This window comes from Macrobrachium rosenbergii, chromosome 2 (assembly GCF_040412425.1).
Source record: "Macrobrachium rosenbergii isolate ZJJX-2024 chromosome 2, ASM4041242v1, whole genome shotgun sequence".
Taxonomy (NCBI): Eukaryota; Metazoa; Arthropoda; class Malacostraca; order Decapoda; family Palaemonidae; genus Macrobrachium; species Macrobrachium rosenbergii.
The window spans coordinates 46889096-46906254 of record NC_089742.1 but is presented as its reverse complement, the minus strand read 5'-3'; the positions used below and the strand labels follow the sequence as shown (position 1 = coordinate 46906254).

The 17159-nt window shown below is 35.8% G+C and overlaps 2 protein-coding genes across 2 annotated transcripts in view; both read left to right on the top strand.

Moving 5' to 3' along the window:
- Positions 1-3128: 3128 nt before the first annotated feature.
- Positions 3129-11168, top strand: LOC136842938 (mitogen-activated protein kinase-binding protein 1-like). The gene is made up of 8 exons (XM_067110958.1): positions 3129-3293; positions 3894-4076; positions 4358-4518; positions 6123-6258; positions 6954-7154; positions 9899-10077; positions 10654-10807; positions 11106-11168. Exons 1-8 carry the CDS (start codon positions 3129-3131, stop codon positions 11166-11168), a joined length of 1242 nt encoding a protein of 413 aa, XP_066967059.1.
- LOC136846327 (uncharacterized) overlaps positions 10669-17159 on the top strand; it is a 33239-nt gene continuing 26748 nt past the window's right edge. Inside the window, exons 1-4 of the mRNA XM_067117131.1 lie at positions 10669-10807; positions 11106-11237; positions 16454-16525; positions 16700-16828. Of these exons, the coding sequence (XP_066973232.1) occupies positions 11187-11237; positions 16454-16525; positions 16700-16828 (252 nt within the window). The 5' untranslated portion in view covers positions 10669-10807; positions 11106-11186. The remainder of the gene's footprint in view (positions 10808-11105; positions 11238-16453; positions 16526-16699; positions 16829-17159) is intronic.

The window sequence follows — 17159 nt, the reverse complement described above, 5'->3', positions numbered from 1 at the left end:
CTGTATTTGACGGGAGAGATCGGAGAAACTGCGCGACTGCGCACCTTGGACTGGTTCCCCCACGCTTCTTCTTCTTCTTCTTCTTCGTCGGCCTCTATCCCCCTTCAGGAGTTCCTATCAATATTAGCTCTTGGCCCCTCCCCAGTAAAAAGAGAGAGAGAGAGAGAGAGAGAGAGAGAGAGAGAGGAGAGAGAGAGAGAGAGAGAAGGATTTTCGGTATAGGCGCAATCTGTTACTACTGGTATAGAACAGTTCGCATTTAGCCAATGTCGTTGCCTATGCCTGTATGAAGGAAAACGCCCAAGAAATTATTTGATATTAAGCTAAAACTTGATTAAAACTTGATTAAGAAATCGCCAAATTGATAGAAGGAAAATTAACAACAAGCCCACTGCAGGAATTTCGAAGGAATTTCAACGATGCTGTAAAAACTTATCCTCGTAGTCTCGGCTGGTACAGGGTGCGGCTCCAGTCTTTGTTGTGGATCGTAAGCGTTTTTTCCCCTTCTCGCTTTTAGATAACAGCTCCTTATTCCCCATTTATTTTTACCATTATTTTAGATAACGCTTTTTCTCGCGCCCTTAGTTTTTAAAGCATTATTGATCAGTGAAATGTTTTTCTAAGGAACTAAATGTAAATTTCATTAGCGTGTATTGTTTTCTACATCAGAAAGAGCGGTTTGATTATTGAGTATTGATAGGTGAAGGGGCGTACCACATTGAATATCCTTGTCGATTTTGCCCATTTCCTACAGAACGTAGCGCATTTTCCGTACCACTTCTGTCAGCTGGACGGAGTTGGGCCGTTGGTGAATGACGGCTGTAAAATTCTAAATCTCTGTAACAGAGCGGGCTTGAAATGTTCGATAAATTACAATTTGATGTGCGGTTTTTGGCAGACCAACTCCGCAGTTACCATCTTGGATTATATCCGCGTGCCGTTTCGGCCCTAAATCCTCTGTTGCCGTGAGAGGAAAGGGCGCATTTAGCCCAAATTTTGGACCATTTCTGACACCGCAAAACAGAGGCTCGGCCAGACAGCAGAGGAAGCGGTTGTCTGAGAGAGCATTTAGACTGCATTGAAACTTCAGCCGAATTTATACGATTTTTTCTCGTTTTCTTTTTTTTCTGCATTCAACTCTCAACTGCGCAGGCATTCAGAGTTCGTTTCTCAGTTTCTGTAATGAGGTATAAAATTGGCCTGGGGTTGTTTTTCCCGGCTTCCGGAATCATTTGAAATGACCGACAGAAATACACGTGTACGGCGTGCGTGTTTGAAGCCAGAAAGAGGGAACAGTTTCTACGAAGTCACTTCTTTTGTGTTCGTGTTTGAGAGTTTTGTATACGCACGTGCGCCCTGTCATGATGTTTGCATTTGAGTCGGTGCGTAAATTGAAGCGAATATTGATGCGATTTGCAGTGTTGTTCTTGGCAATTGCATGCACCTTTTAAAAACATCTGGGACGTTTTACCCTAGTTCATACGAGTTGCTGTCTCTCTTGGGTAAAATTCTTTTGCTCTGCTTGGCGTGGCTTTTGTTCTTCTTTTATTCAGCAGAATGGAAAGTTATCTCTTAAATTATTACTTAGCAGAAGGAAGTTACATCTCCTAAATTATTATCTAGCAGAAGGAAGAGTTATCTCCTAAATTATTATTTAGGAGAAGGAAGAGTTATCTCCTAAATTATTACTTAGCAGAAGGAAGAGTTATCTCCTAAATTATTATTTAGCAGAAGGGAAAGTGATCTCCTAAATTATCACGTCGCTAACCACTGCCTTTTAAAAAACGCCAGTCTACAGAAATCAATCATTTCTGGATAAGTTTTAATTGGTGTCTCTTGGTGCACAGGCTAGATCCATAATTTTGATTCGTGGACAAAATTCTGTTTTTATTATATATTTTATTTTTTTCTGAATTACCAGAGCTTAGGTAGAGAATAATTATGAATGTCTTTTTTTTTTTTAAGTCTCAGAAGGTGTAAATATAAATATAAATCAGGATCGGGAAAATGAATTCGGTTGAACAAAAACAAAAATCTGCTTTATAAAAGTAACTGAGCAGTAAAAAAAATGAAAGCTGTTTAGGTGTCTATTTAAAAAAAAAATTATATAAAATCAACATACTTAGTATGTTTGTACATTCTGTGACACTGTACATGGCTACAGCTTCACATGAACTCTCTCCTGAGCCTGTTATTATGTTGGGTTAGAATTTGTTAACACACATCTCTCTGCTTATAAGGAGGTAGCGGTGTGTAACTGTCCTTCAACACATGTAGTGGTGGTAAATGTAAAAAAAAAAAAAAAAATTTTAAAGTGATATTTTTGTAGCACAGCAACTGACCTAGCCAATAAGGGGACACCTCCTGGAGATGTTAGTGGTGAACCTTATCCTGGTAAGGAAATTTTCCAGAGTCTGTAAGGAGTAAAACACACCAATAAATACTCAAGGAATTCACCTTCTGCACTTTTGCTAACTTTGTAAGTTCAAGGGAAAAAAACTCAATTGTTATGGAAGTTTTGGGCTAGCGTAATTTACTTACTTTATAGTGAAGATACTTCAAGAGAACAGCAGGAATTCATCTCCCACCTTGTTTAAAAGTTAAACGGCCAGTTTCCTGCTTGGGCACACTGGTACAGTAGGGACAGTACAGCATGAATTTTTTTCACAGATACACGTATGCCTTTGTTTACTTCCACAAATATTAGGCAACAAATATCATGTAATATTGAATTTTCCGTACTGTGGGAATAACTTACACCTAAAGGGAATTATAATTGGTACTTGCTTTTGCACCAGGCAGGATGCAAAGCATGGACTGGTTTAGAAACAACAGTAGACTGTGATTTTGACCACCCAGCTGTACATGTGTAGATGGATACACTAAAAGTCAAAATATACATGTGATCATCGTAGTGGTACACTTATACACGTACATTTTACCTGGCAGTTGAATGGTCATATTTACAGTATTTGAAGATAATGATTTTGTATTAACATTTCTTCCTTCAATTTTCTATGTCTTTCATGCACTTCTTACAAAACTGTATGTAAATCAGGTGATATTTTTTATTTCAGGCGTTTTCCCCAACCCAGAAGTACGTGGTGTCAGTCGGCTCCCAACATGACATGATAGTGAATGTTTGGGACTGGCGAGGAGGTATCAAAGTTGCTTCCAACAAGTTTTCCAGTAAAGTTAAGGCCATCAGTTTTGCGGAAAATGGGTCCTATTTTGTGACCGTTGGGAACCGCCATGTCAAGTTCTGGTACCTTGAAGTTGCACGGGGTGCTAAGGTAGGGTTGTGATTTGAACTTCACCATCCCTACAGTATAGTGAATTTATAGGTTTTCCCTGCATTATTGATTTATTTTTTAATCACAGTTGCAATATATCATCATTAACTTAGAAAGAGACCTTTTGGTCCCTCAGTATTGGACCCAAATGGTTATAACATTTATATATTTTCAAGGTCATTAAATTGTAAGACTAATTGTAAGACTAATAAAAAATCTCTTCAAACCTGCCCATCAGTTTCCAGTCTTGTCACCCCCATAGGTTTGGAACCTCTCCAAAGTAGCAGATTGTGTGACACATTTTAATTTTGTATGGTTTTGGAGGAAAAGCAAAGCTGAAAGTTTGTTGTTTGTGTCATTTAAAGATGATCACACCTAACAGGACCAAAAAATGTATCAGAGATTAATCTGCAATGGTTTAAAGTGTGCTGCTTGAAAATAAAGGCCAAAATACAGTATTTCACTGAGGGCTTCAAATTTCCTGTTTTCAGGAGCAATGACATTGCTAAAGGTGACCGGACGGATATAAAGTTGTTGTTATTAATTTTGCATGGTTATGTTATTGAGGTTGTGAATAACCATTTTAACTTTCCCCACCAGTTCAAAGAGCCAGTACCCCTGACTGGCAGGTCTGCAATCCTTGGAGAGCAGAGAAACAACTACTTCTGTGATGTTGCTTGTGGCCGAGGTGAAATGGGGGATTCCACCTTCGCCATCACCAAGTCAGGTCTTCTGTGTGAATTCAATAACAGGCGGCTTCTGGATAAGTGGGTGGAGCTGAGGGTAAGTTGCTCTCTCTCTCTCTCTCTCTCTCTCTCTCTCTCTCTCTCTCTCTCTCTCTCTCTCTCTCTCTCTCTCTCTCTCTCTGTAAGGATGTTTAACCTTCCTGTTTCAGTGCTTTAGTTACTTTGTTTGCCATGAATGATAATCTTCTTTGGTAGGTGCTGCATTTTCATATTTTTAAAGGTACACGTCATTAATTATCTAAAGTGTATTTTAGAATGTTGATTTTTTTTTATCGATCCACGTCATAACGTTGTTTTCATGCATTCTTTATTGTACAGACAACAAGTGCCAACTGTCTGGTTTCCGGTGATGAGTACATATTTGTTGGCTGTGCAGAGGGAATTGTGCGATGCTTCAGCCCCCACAACCTCCAGTTTATTACTACCCTGCCAAGAACACATTACCTTGGTGTGGATGTTTCCAAGGGGCTAACCATCAGGTAAGGGTAACATGATTTATTTGCTAATTAGGTTATAGTATTTTTTCGTTCCCCCTCTAACATACTACAGTATTTACGGTACAGGAAGCTTGTACGCTTTACTGTGAAATCTCGTATGATTATTAACATTGCATCATTTATACCCGCACTTTTGAATAGTCTTCTCGTACCTGGTAGCGAAGTGCATTTAGAGACAAATTGATATTTTTACTCTTGAGAATGTGTACGCTCATGGTTCCCCAGCTAACACCAAACCCTATAGTGTTTAATAGATTGTCCTGCTCGGTTTAATGGTAGAACTGATTGCCTACGGGATTTTGTTGCAGTGAATTCAGTAACCTAACAGTAAACCTCTCAAGACAGAGCAAAGCATTTACGACCTGTCGTTTTCCTAGTGGCATTTTAAACTCTTGTGTATACTGTAATTCATTGCTGAAAAACAAATGTCTAGTGTAATGAAATTTTGATGACATATGCATCTATCGTGCCTTTATCTTACATACTGTACACGAAAATTTCTGTGGGTTTATTTACACATCTTTATCCATTTATTCAGGCATCCTCATCCAGTTAGATTATACAACAGCCATGCCTATTGTGCATGTACCCAACCTGTTGATTACAACTGTATTCATCTAAAGGAGGTAGTCTTGTTTCATTTTAGGCATACGTTAGAAGTAGAGTTTCACTGTCGCATTTTCCTTCACGTACATTGACGGTCATGTGTTCCTGTTGCATTCACTTACGTCTCCTGGTTTCATGGTCACATTTTTCTAGAGTTCACTGATAGCTCTTACCATTACAGTACATGAACTTTTGCATGAGTCCACTCTTCTCAAGATTTTATTTTTTTATTTTTTGGGGTTATTTTTTTTTTATAGATAAGATTACCAATACAATAAGTTGGTAATTGGCCTTCATATTTAGGCTCGTTGCTCGCCACTTTTATAGAAATATCTTCTCCTTGTCTTAGACTGAAATGCCAGGTGAAATAACCATCTACGTTATGTTTTGTTACTCCCCCGTCACGAGATCTCCTTGGCCTCTCGTCAGCAATTCTTCCTTGTCTCTCTTCCAACTCCCATAACCTTCTGTTTTCCATGATGCAGTCTTTTACTTCCTTCAGGGCCAAGCTCCAATGTTTTCCTTACCCCTTTATTTTCTTTTCTCCGCCTGGTCCCATTGACCTGTGCGTTTTCAAGAAAATCGCAATCTTTTACAAGCATAAACCAGTACAGCATATATAGTCCTAAGTGGAGTACAGAATCTCTCTCTCTCTCTCTCTCTCTCTCTCTCTCTCTCTCTCTCTCTCTCTCTCTCTCTCTCTCTCTCTCAACCAACATGCACCAGTTGTCACACTCGTCACACTCCCTTTCTGTTTTTGTACTCATGTTTTAATGTGCTCTTATACCAAAAGCTTTTTCTTACCTGATGTTTTCATGAGTCAATTAAGTGTGATTTTACCATAGGAGTGAAATTTTTTTCTAATACTGTGTGCTTCATTGTTTGTTTTTGTCACTAACGGTTAATGAGCACTAGTGTTTTTTTTTTGGTCACCTTTTTGGAGTGCCATCATTAAGGTCGGCCCAATTTTTCTTGTGCAGTCACATGGCGGCCCACCCAAACAATGCCAAGTATCCTGATACTATTGCCGTGTCCTACGACGAAAACAACCACAAGGTGACTGCTGTGTACAATGATCATTCCATGTATGTGTGGGATGTGACTGATATTAAAAGGGTATGTAGACTTATATTCAATATTTTTGTTGCCATTGTATGTAAACTTCTTGTCATCTTTATTGTTACTGTACAGTATTACCATGTTATGGACAGTATGTCCTTTTATTATTGCAGCTGCCTCTTCAATAATGTACTTTGTTTTATGTGATACATATTTTAAAGTTGAATGTGACCGTTTAGTTATACCAGAGGCACATTTTGCTGTGTCCTCTTTTTGATGGGAGGTCACAGAAGTAGCTTTGTGTATTACAAAACAGAGAAGCTGTTATATGAGATATATAAATTGACAATAAATGTAACCCCATTTTAACCTAGTGGATTATCAATAAACAATGACAGCACATGTGATGAGCAGTCATACAGAATAATTTGGCTGTAGTAAGTCTTTGGATCATTGGAAAGTTATCAAGGATTCATTAAGAGTAGGATGTTCATTTTTGAAAGTATGGGGTACTAGGATTTTATTTCACAGTTCACAATAAATTATGGAAATTGGGTTTATTTCACTAAAGAGAGACAGAAAAAACAGAAGCATTACAGGGGAGGAAATGCCTGCTTCCAGTTCCTCTGCATGAAATCATGAAATCAAAAGCTTTACTGCCTCTTTATTGATGACAGTACCCAAGACATCATCCACGTCATGATATTGTAGCTTTATATATAAGATAATTGAATACACTGTTGCCTTTTCAGGTGGGCAAATCCCATTCTTACCTGTACCATTCAGCGTGCATATGGGGAGTTGAAACCTACCCAACTCAAGGCGAAGCAATTAAAGGCGTCATGCCTCCTGGGTCCTTTATCACGTGTTCTTCAGACGACACCATTCGCATATGGAACATCAACCCGTCAATGCCAGGAAACACGTTATACAAAAGGAACATCTACAGCAGTGTAAGCATTCTCTTGTCAGTATAGGGGACTAGCAGTAACTGAACTTTCTGGCATGAAAACTGTCAAGGGTTTCTTTGGTCCTATTCTTATTTTATTTTTGTTACCAACTTACAGAACTCTTCATTGAAATGTTCTGCAGCTTTATTTTGTGTTCATTGTTATCAGTTTTCATGGATGCGTGCTGTTAATGAATAAATATGATATACTTCTGACCCAGTATTCTGGGTCTGTTGGTGTAGTTCAGTGTGATAGATCTGTATCTTGTCTCAGTGTTTTGAAGTTATTATAGGATCTGCTTTTTTCTGTAGTGTTCATTTTTTTTTGTAGATTTCAGTGTAGCAAAGATTTTGCTTGTTTTAGGAATGTACTACCACTGTAGCATACCATATGCTTTGTGTAGTCTTTCATAGGCAGCACAAAAAGATCTTTGTTTAATCTCCCCATTTCTCTCTCTCTCAAGATGCCAAGTGCTTTACTAAATTTTCTTTGAATTGTCATTAAAATATCAAATCCTCCAGCAGAGAAGGTTATGGAATTTTAGCAGTTTATTTTTTGTAATAGGCCCCTTTTTTTATTTCCATGTTATAACAAATCATTATCTTGACTTATTACTGTGCTCTTTGCATGCATTGCTTTATGCTTTTGCAGGAATCTGAATCGGTATGCAGTTTTTTGACGTGTTTATGTGTGTGTGTGTATTTATGTATAGATTTATAAAATAATGTAGTTTTAGCTTTAATTTCAATTTAATATATTCTTGCTGGTCTCCCGGAACAGAAGTGAGGACATTAAGATTGTGACGATTTGAACCCTTCATATATTTATAGTATTGGATTTTGGGATACCCAGTTACGATATTGAATAGAGTAAAGCTAATTTATGTACTTGATGTCCTAGAGGTTGACTTTTACTGCACTAAGAACTGGTAATGGTTTAGCTGAAGTGTTTTGGAATTCTCCGTGTAGTTCAAAAAGGGTTTGATTAAGGATTTCCATATTTTGTGTACTCAAACAGCTTGGTTATATTCTCATAGGAAAAACTTTTTTTTATTCCTTTAAAAGTTATTTGTATCTTCAGTTTATACTTTTTGCATGTTCACTTTGGTAGAGTGATAATGTTTCATATTACTTAGGGAACATTAAGTTGAATTTGTATTATCTTTACTTTTTGCATATTATTACCAACACAAAATGGATGATCATGCCAATAGATTTTCACAGGCTTGTGTGTAACAAAAAAAAAAATAGATCTTACCCTAATATTCTCTGCTCCTTAATTATCTTACTTCAAAAAATGTTTGATATTCAGATGTCTTTAAAATGAGATTTTGCTTGCCTGCTCTTGTGTGAGTAAAACTATTTGAGCTTAGACGTAAAGATTTCTCGTGTTTTACACTGTACCTGAGGACACTGACCACAGAGAACGGTGCATGTTTGCTGGTACATTCAGACAATTTATTCCACTTATAAGTTTTGTACATCACTTGTGTTGAAGTTTATAAAGTATACATACTAACATTCTAGACAATGCTCTTACAGTTAATCCCTTTCATTTCCAGTGAGTGCTGTAGAATTTTTTGTTTTGTTTTGTCAAGATGTATCTTACTTATAAATTGTTCGTTACCTTTATATAGGAACACGTGTACAGTGTATTCTGTTGTATTTCAAGCTGTGGTTTCCAAACTTACCTAATCAGTTGTCATAATCATAATCAGTCATGTCTATGCCTGGATTTTCTGAATAATAAACAGATAATTGTTGTCTAAGAATTCATCTGCTGGAGCAATTTTGAATGTGGGTTTCAAAAGAATTTACATATTGTCATAACTATGAAGCTTAAAATTTACTTTTAATGGAAGTTTATTCACTTTTCCACACCGAGTAGAGGACAATCATGCCTGCTGACAGTCATTTTTAGTCCCCCAGGAAGGTGTTGGAAATTTTCATTTATTTATAGAAGTACTTTTTCACCATAAAAAGAAAAAAATAAAGAAAAGTCCTCTAAAATTTTTTTTAATAATTGATTGCATTCTGTACGTCAACATAGCCTGGCACTGTTTGCACCAGGTCTTCTAAGTCTGTTGCATGTTGGTAAGACCTTAGTCATACAGTATTTTAGTTTGGCATTTTTTGGAACTTTATAAATTTTCTTATGTTTTGAAATATATGAAAGTTGCTCACAGTGACTATTCCAGTTTGGGAACCATGGTTATAGTAAATTAACATACCTATTTGTTTTTATTCAGGTTAACAAATAAATACAGGCAGTCGTTGGTTAACGGCGGGCTTGGTTAATAGCAATTTGGTTTTATGGGGCTTGTCTAGCAATGAAAACCGGCAATTTTCGGCGCCAAAAATCGCCGATTTCCGCTTATCGGCGTCTTTAATTGGGTATTGGCACCAATACATACCTAACAGAGGCACCGATAACCAAAAATCGGCGCTTTTCGGTGCCAATAACCCCCGAAAATCGCCAAAAAAAAAAAAACGCCGAAATCGCTAATTTTCTATTAGCAGCGATTTTCGGTTATCATCACACCCTCAGAAACGGGACCCCGCCAATAACCGGGGACTGCCTGTACCTCGTTTAACAAAGTTGGTGTTTGTGAAAATGCTTTGCTTCGTATCACCTTGGCTGTCTGTTCATACATAGCCCCCTTGTCCCCTTTGGTACTTTGATCCCTACCCCATGCTGCAGTAAGCTTTAGGCCTTTTGCCAGCCAGCTTTTTGTTTTGTTTTCATAGGAGCTTCTGAAAACCTTGTATGTGGACCCTGACTTGGGATTCATCAAAGACACCGATATCAGTCCTCAAGGTGGAGACAGGAACGACGCGCCTTACGACTCGAGGAATGGAGTTCGCTGCATCAGGGTTAGTCCGGATGGGAAGCATCTAGCATCAGGCGATCGTGCTGGAAATATCAGGTAGGGTGCCAGTGTTATCAATAGTTATTTATCTATTTATTTATTCACTGTACATTTTGTAGATGATCCATTTAACGCAGTGATCCATAAATGATCTTAATACAGTTTAAGCTGTTGATATTTGTGTACTATATTTACAAGCGACAGATTTATTGGTGTCAGAGATAAATTAAGCTTTTCAAATAAGCATAGATTGGATGTGAGTTTTGTTAAGAAACGAGTAAAATCTGGGGAAAGTTTGTAATGCAGTGTCAAGTTATTGTACTAAAATTGAACCGTTTCCATGCATGATCTTATTACAGTACAGTACTTTCTTGCGATGGGCCTACATATGTCCTAAACGTAAAATTTGTTACAATTTGTTTCAAATATAAGTTCATGTAGTTATTTCCACTCTTAATGAGAATATCATCAATATTTGAAAATCCTCTAAATTTTGCAGTTTCCACAACTGGCTAATGGAATCAAGTATTGTCTGTACCAGTATATATATGAATATTCCGGAACAATTCTCCCTAAGTACAGTGTTCAGTTTCCTCGATGAGCCTCAGTGTTACTTTACCTCTCTATTTTCAGGGTACATGAGCTCCAGTTTTTAGATGAACTCTGCAAAATTGAAGCTCATGACGCAGAAGTTTTAAGCCTAGAATATTCCAACCCTGACACTGGCCACAGATTCTTGGCTTCGGCTTCACGTGATAGATTAATTCATGTTTTTGCAGTTGACCAGGTGAGGCTTCTTCCAGTAATTGTTTATGCATAGTATTTTACGTACAGTACTGTATCTTAACTTCATGTGAAATCTAGTTACTGTCCATTGGAATAGTTTTATTGAGAACAACTAAGTTCTTTATTTTAATTAATTTAATCAGACTGCTGTGCTAATTTATTTGGCTCTCACATGGAGAAGCTGTTGAGGATAATTGTCACTTTATTTTGCCCTCCTCTTACTATAATTTATCACAATACATTGTTCTTTCCAGTTGGTTGATTGTAATAACATTCACTGAACATTATAAATTTTACAGGATTACAGCTTTGTTCAAACCTTGGATGACCATTCTTCAGCAATTACATCAGTCCGGTTCTAAACTCATGGAGCGTTGCAGATGGTGTCATGCAGTGCAGACAGATCAATTATATTTCGTAGTGCTACGCAGGTAATGCCTCTTTTGAAATTTGTAATTATAAGATGTTTTGGGTATGCCAGGGTACCTGGTTGTCGGGGAGCAAGGTCTTTATTTTTGAAATTTGCGTAGATTGAGGTGTTGTTTCTGTATGAAAGGAGACATCTTTTGTTGGTAAATGAAACGGAATGAACATTATGCTTTTATTTTGGATTTGATAAGAATGAAGCCTTTATTGGCTTGGTTCATTTCATGTTTAAGTGATGATAAAATCGTGATTAATAAGAATAAAACTCGGGCTTGAATTTGAAATTATAAAGCACATAGACTCAGTCTTTAATGGTTCCATAATAGAGAACGTTTTTAACTGCTGGTAGTCATATGTAACTGGCTTTGTTAATGCTTTATGGAAGCATTGTTAGTTTCTATTTCACTGGTCTTACTGCCAAAGAAATAGCAATAAAAATTTGAAACTAACAATCAAAGATGGATAACAATAAAGTATGCCTTGAGGAAAAAGAAAAAGCTAAAAAAATAGGGCAGAATATCCCTATTTTGATATGGTTCTGCTTAATTCCTGTTTACCAATTCTAAAGAAGTCCCAAAAAGTATGCAGTAATATACATGGGACTTGTGCTGTCATTTTGAAAAAGGTCTAAGTATGGTAGAAATTACAAAAGATGAAACAAATATATTAAATAAAACCCAAAACATTCTATGGTGGAAGTTCTTGAAAAAACACACATGGTATCTTGACGTTCATCCTGTCACAAAAATATGTTGGTGTAGACCAAGATAGAATTTAATCTTAATCAGTTGACATGCATTTTAGCTTACCAGAAAACACACCTAATGCTGCTACATTGCTCTTTTTACAGTTTATTTGAAGATAAATAAAGATTAGTCTTACAGAAGCACAGTGGTAAATGAAATTGAGCTTTTTATCAAAAGTTTATAAAGTATCGTCCACCATTAATATATGTGAGGCAAGGAAATTTTTGGCAACTTTCAGCAAATCTCCATTAATTATTATCCTGGTTTGGTCTTCTTTATGTATGTATGGAGAAGGAGTTTGATTGTCTCATGAATGCTCAGGTTTAAAGCTTTTGATTTTTACTTAAGATAATGAATAAGTTGCTCCTGTTTTGACAGGCTTAAAAAGATAATGAATAAGCAGTTCCTGTTTTGACAGGCTTAAAACTAAGTAAACATTCCCATTTGAAAATACTGTATAGAATAAATAAGTATTCTTTCCACTGTCCAAAAATTACATTAAGGTACAGTAGTTAACCCCTTTCATGCATTTTACAGTATTTTCTGGTACCCTTCTTGAATTAGGATGCTATGGTGGATTGTAAAGGTAATTTCAAGTTTATAGGGTTAACGCTGTTCCTACAAGTACTCTTTGCAGCCTGCCTTGGCTAAAGAAATGAAGGATGGGTAATGTGAAATGGTACAGGGGCCTCTTTTCTCTAGACTAGAACGTCCTCTAAAAACTGTTATTTATCGTTTCCGTATTGTGTGTTGAAATCTCCTTAAATCTTGACATATGGTTTATGCTTTCATTGTTTACCTTTTCATTTTATTAATAGATTATGGCTGCTAATTATCTGCTGTTGTTTATGTTTCCAAGTGAATCTCATTTTACTTTTTACTAACAATCATAACCCACTGTACTTTACTGTCTTAAGTATTATTAAAACACTGCCACCTTTCAGTGTAGAGTTGTGAATCATTTCAAAGTTTCTTAGTTATGTTACTAAGAATGTTTTTATTTCAATTATTAGGACAATAACATTGAACTTGGTTAACATATCCATGGTAAAGAAAGTTATAATATCTGGGGTGTAGTCAGTGGTCAGTATATAAATTGTAGTCATTTAAGGAAAATATCTGGATATTAGTTGCATTTTTTATCCACAGCAGCAGTACTAGCACAAGACTTGACAGGAATTTAGGTCACCTGCTCATTTTTCTGAAACTACCACTCCACTATTCATTGTATTAGCTCATGCTGTAACCTTTTCAGGTTGCCCCACGTTCCCAAAAGAAACAAACCACAAAAATTTTAGTTCTTGCTTAGGTTAGTCATAGGTATTTTTTGGTGTACAGACACTACCCAAGTTGCAAACATTCAGATATACAAACAAACGTGATCATAAGTTAAAATTGTGTTAGGAGCACTCCTCTTTGCCACCCATAAGTTATCATCATTATGTATCAACTCATATAATAAAGTACTGTACTCTATGAATTACAGTACTGTATGCACAGTGTACAATACTGAATTGTATTTTAGGATAAAAACGTAATTTATTGGCTATTATGTACTGTATTTAAATAGGCATAAGACCAACTTACAGACAATTCAAGATACGAACGGCTGTTCCGAAGGTAACTCATTCGTATGTAGGGTAGTGTCAGTATATCATTAGCATTAGATGCTTTGCAGTGTTCTCTAGCTGTAGTGAGAGTTATTATTTATCTAGTTGACTTTCCTCTTATACACTGATTTAGTTTCATCATGGTTTTGTAGTTTATGAATGTTTTAAATTAAATGTTAGATTTTGACCGGGACACGGGATGAAGTTTTACATTTATATTTACTATTCATGAAACTACCATCATGAAAATGCTGAAAATGTCAATTTGGTTCCAGCTCCATTCTTTTCCTGCTGAAATATTTAGATTTGAGCGGTGATGGCTGTTGATATTACTACCTGTTTGTTAGTAGCCATCCCAGACTCACTTTATTGCCGTAAGTTTTTAAAAACCATGCTAAATATTTCAAAAAAACATTCAGAGGAAATATATTTTGATGCCAAAATTTTGAAATAATTCACAATCATCTCTACAGAGAAGTTAACTTTTTATGGGCAACCCTTGCTACTTTCAGTTCTCCTGACCGTATATTTTTCATAGCTTAAACCTCTGGCATCATAAGATTATTAGTTTAAGGCAGTAAGATAAGTTTAGTTTTAAGCCATATTTAGTAAGTAGTACAACTGTTAGTTACACTGTAATGGAAAAATAACTATATCTTAGTTTCACAATGTTGAGATGTTCAGAAGAGCCCCCGTAGTCATCACATAATGTGCATTTTTGTCAAGAGCTCGTACATGTTACTGTATTTAGTGTTTTAAACTAAGATCTAGAGGCCTAAGGCTGTAGAGTAGCACCATGCATTAATGCTCACATTATTAAATATCAGTCTCAAAATCATCCCTTCCTCTAAAAGAACAAAGTTAAACTTCATTGATGCAATGCACTCAGCCGATGTTTGATTCTGTGAGCCGAACAATTAATTTTTTCTCTTTTCTTCCCGTTGCTCAGGGATCACTAGACAAAAAGAGGGTAAATGAATCTGGCCATATTTTTGTTTTTATTTTTACTACTTTTCTTCCCAGTTGTTGATGGAGCATGCTTAGATTCAGGGCATCAGTACAAAGTTTTTCATTAGATATAGAAAAAGCAGAGTTACATATAAAACATGGCTTCGTGTTTTAGGCAGTGTATTCCATGCAGGTCGAGATTAACTGCAATTTGACTCGTTCAGAGCATTTCCAGAACTGATGCTCAGCATGAGAGTATTTATTCTTTAAAGGTCATGAAGGAGGTTGTCAAACTTTTGTATTGAAGGTTTTGTTTGTAATCTCTTTTTTTATAGTATTGAAACTAATGATCACAGTATGCAATTTATATTCATTTTACATGTTCCCCTATAAAAATTAAATATTTAATGAACCATTTTAAGATATTTTTAACATTAGGAATACCATTATCATGAATGGAAGTTTAAATTGTTATTACTATGTTTGGAAAAATTTTCATTTTTCGTAGCATTTGAGGTTGTGCACTCTGATCCCATTAAATCATTTTCACTTGATGTGAAGTCATTTCATCTAGTATAGAATTAATTGGCAACTTAAGTACTGTATTTGGTAAATCTGGTTTATTTGGTAATGCCAAGCACTAAGATTCATAGTTTGCCTACATCTTATTGCTTTATTTATGAATGCTTGCTGTTTAGCTTCTTATCTTAATGCTGTATTTCTACAGTACTTGACGTCATATGTAATTTTAACTTGTATATATGCAAGAGAACTCCCTGGCCAGGTAGCAACTTCTTGTCCCCAAGGTAATGTGTGATACAGTGTGGAAAAGGCACTTGTGTAATATGTTAAAAAATCATTTAAGACACTTGAAGAGCTATGGAAAATACCATACGCTAGTATAATTAACTGCTCGTAAAACATTTTAAGTTGCAGTGTCTTGAGGTTTGAGGAGGACACGTGGGGCTTTATTTTTGGTACTGAAAATTTATGTAGTATTTCTTGAATATGATTTAAAGGTACTTGTATGGTTGCTTACAAAAGATACTTTGCTTGTTTTGTGTGATGGGGCTTTGTTTGTCGTCAAACACAACATATCACTGAATTGTGTATGGTTGTTGTAGCCTTGTGTCTTCAGTAATTATAGTTAATTTACTTCCATCAATTAGTCTGTGAAACCTGTTGAAAACATGTATAGGAGCAGTGCCATTAGCGATTTCAGTATTGAGTTTAGTTGTTGTTTTCTCTCTCAGAGTAATTTTAAAAGGAATAGCAAGATAGACTCTCTCTCTCTCAGGAAAAAATATCGTTTGGTTAATTAAAATGTTTTGTTTTCCAAGGGGAGTCCCAGTGTTCTGTAATGTGTCAACTTGTTTGCTCTGTTATTTATCATCGTTGTTCCTTGATGTTTTCCTTTTTTTATTATAAACAAGCAGGCACTTACGCCTCTTCCACTAGTATGTGAGGGTTATTTCCATTGCCTCCCCACATATATATTAATTATTTTTATCCACAATGAATGAGTAGATAATCTGTTATACCAATTTACAGCTTTCTTATAATCATTTGGTTTTGAAAACATGATGGAAACCTCTCTTGTGTAAGTATCTTAGGTATTTTGTCATTTCAGTATGTGACCATCCTTACAGTGGGCAATTTTGAAGTGGGAAAAATAATGGTTCTTTATATCCTGTAGATAAGTTTACCTGTACAGAGACATTTCAAGTCAAATCTTAATAATTTTTCATGATAAAAAAGCAGCCATGTTTTATGTGTAATCAATATAACCTTAGTTTTTTTGAATCCAGATTTTAGCTTTGGCTTGCATGTCTGTTTTAAATTTGCTTGGATGTACGGTATGATTCTTCATATTTTCTGTGTGTATTCAACAATTTCTTATCATTTGTATTGTTTCAGACGCCGCAGAATGAAGTATGGTTTTCCAGAGGTCACAATGTTGCTGGCAAAACAACCCTCTATGACATGGAAGTGAGTATCTCCTTTACCTAATGAACTATTTCATATTATTATATGAACTGTACAATACTGTCACTTGGGCATTTGTAGAGGAAAATAGTACTGAGCTGGTATTAAATTAAAATGCATTGTGTAATTTTTCTAATGTACAGCAATGTGTAATTTATTCATTTTTCAACATTTCAGGTGGACCACGGTCAGCGCCACATCCTGACAGCTTGCCAGGATCGTAACATTAGGGTGTATAACGTCAATACCGGCAAACACTCCAAAACTTTTAAGGGATCCATCGGTGATGATGGGACATTGATAAAGGTTTGTATTTAGTGTATGTCTGTTTTAGGTTGTGGCATAAATTGCACAGCCTTGAATTACAGTTGTATTATTATTATTATTATTATTATTATTATTATTATTATTATTATTATTATTATTATTCAGTTGAGCAGACAATCTCAATGGAAAAACCTAAGGGGTCAATAACTTTAAAGCAGTCTTCTATAAAGTAGAAGGCCATATTGTATGTGAAATATTCAGTATTTTGTCCTTAAGTAACATGTTTACCTTACCTAAGGAGAGAATTTTATTTTTTACTTACATTCTTACTCTGTCTCCATTTTATTGTCTTGTTTTGAATGATTTATAC

Excerpts from the sequence above, each read along its gene's own strand:
- LOC136842938 (XM_067110958.1), top strand. The coding sequence starts at position 3,129 with ATGATAGTGAATGTTTGGGACTGGCGAGGAGGTATCAAAGTTGCTTCC. Across the intron at positions 4,519-6,122 it reads TCCAAGGGGCTAACCATCAG|TCACATGGCGGCCCACCCAA; the intron begins GTAAGGGTAACA and ends TTTCTTGTGCAG. Across the intron at positions 10,078-10,653 it reads GATCGTGCTGGAAATATCAG|GGTACATGAGCTCCAGTTTT; the intron begins GTAGGGTGCCAG and ends CTCTATTTTCAG.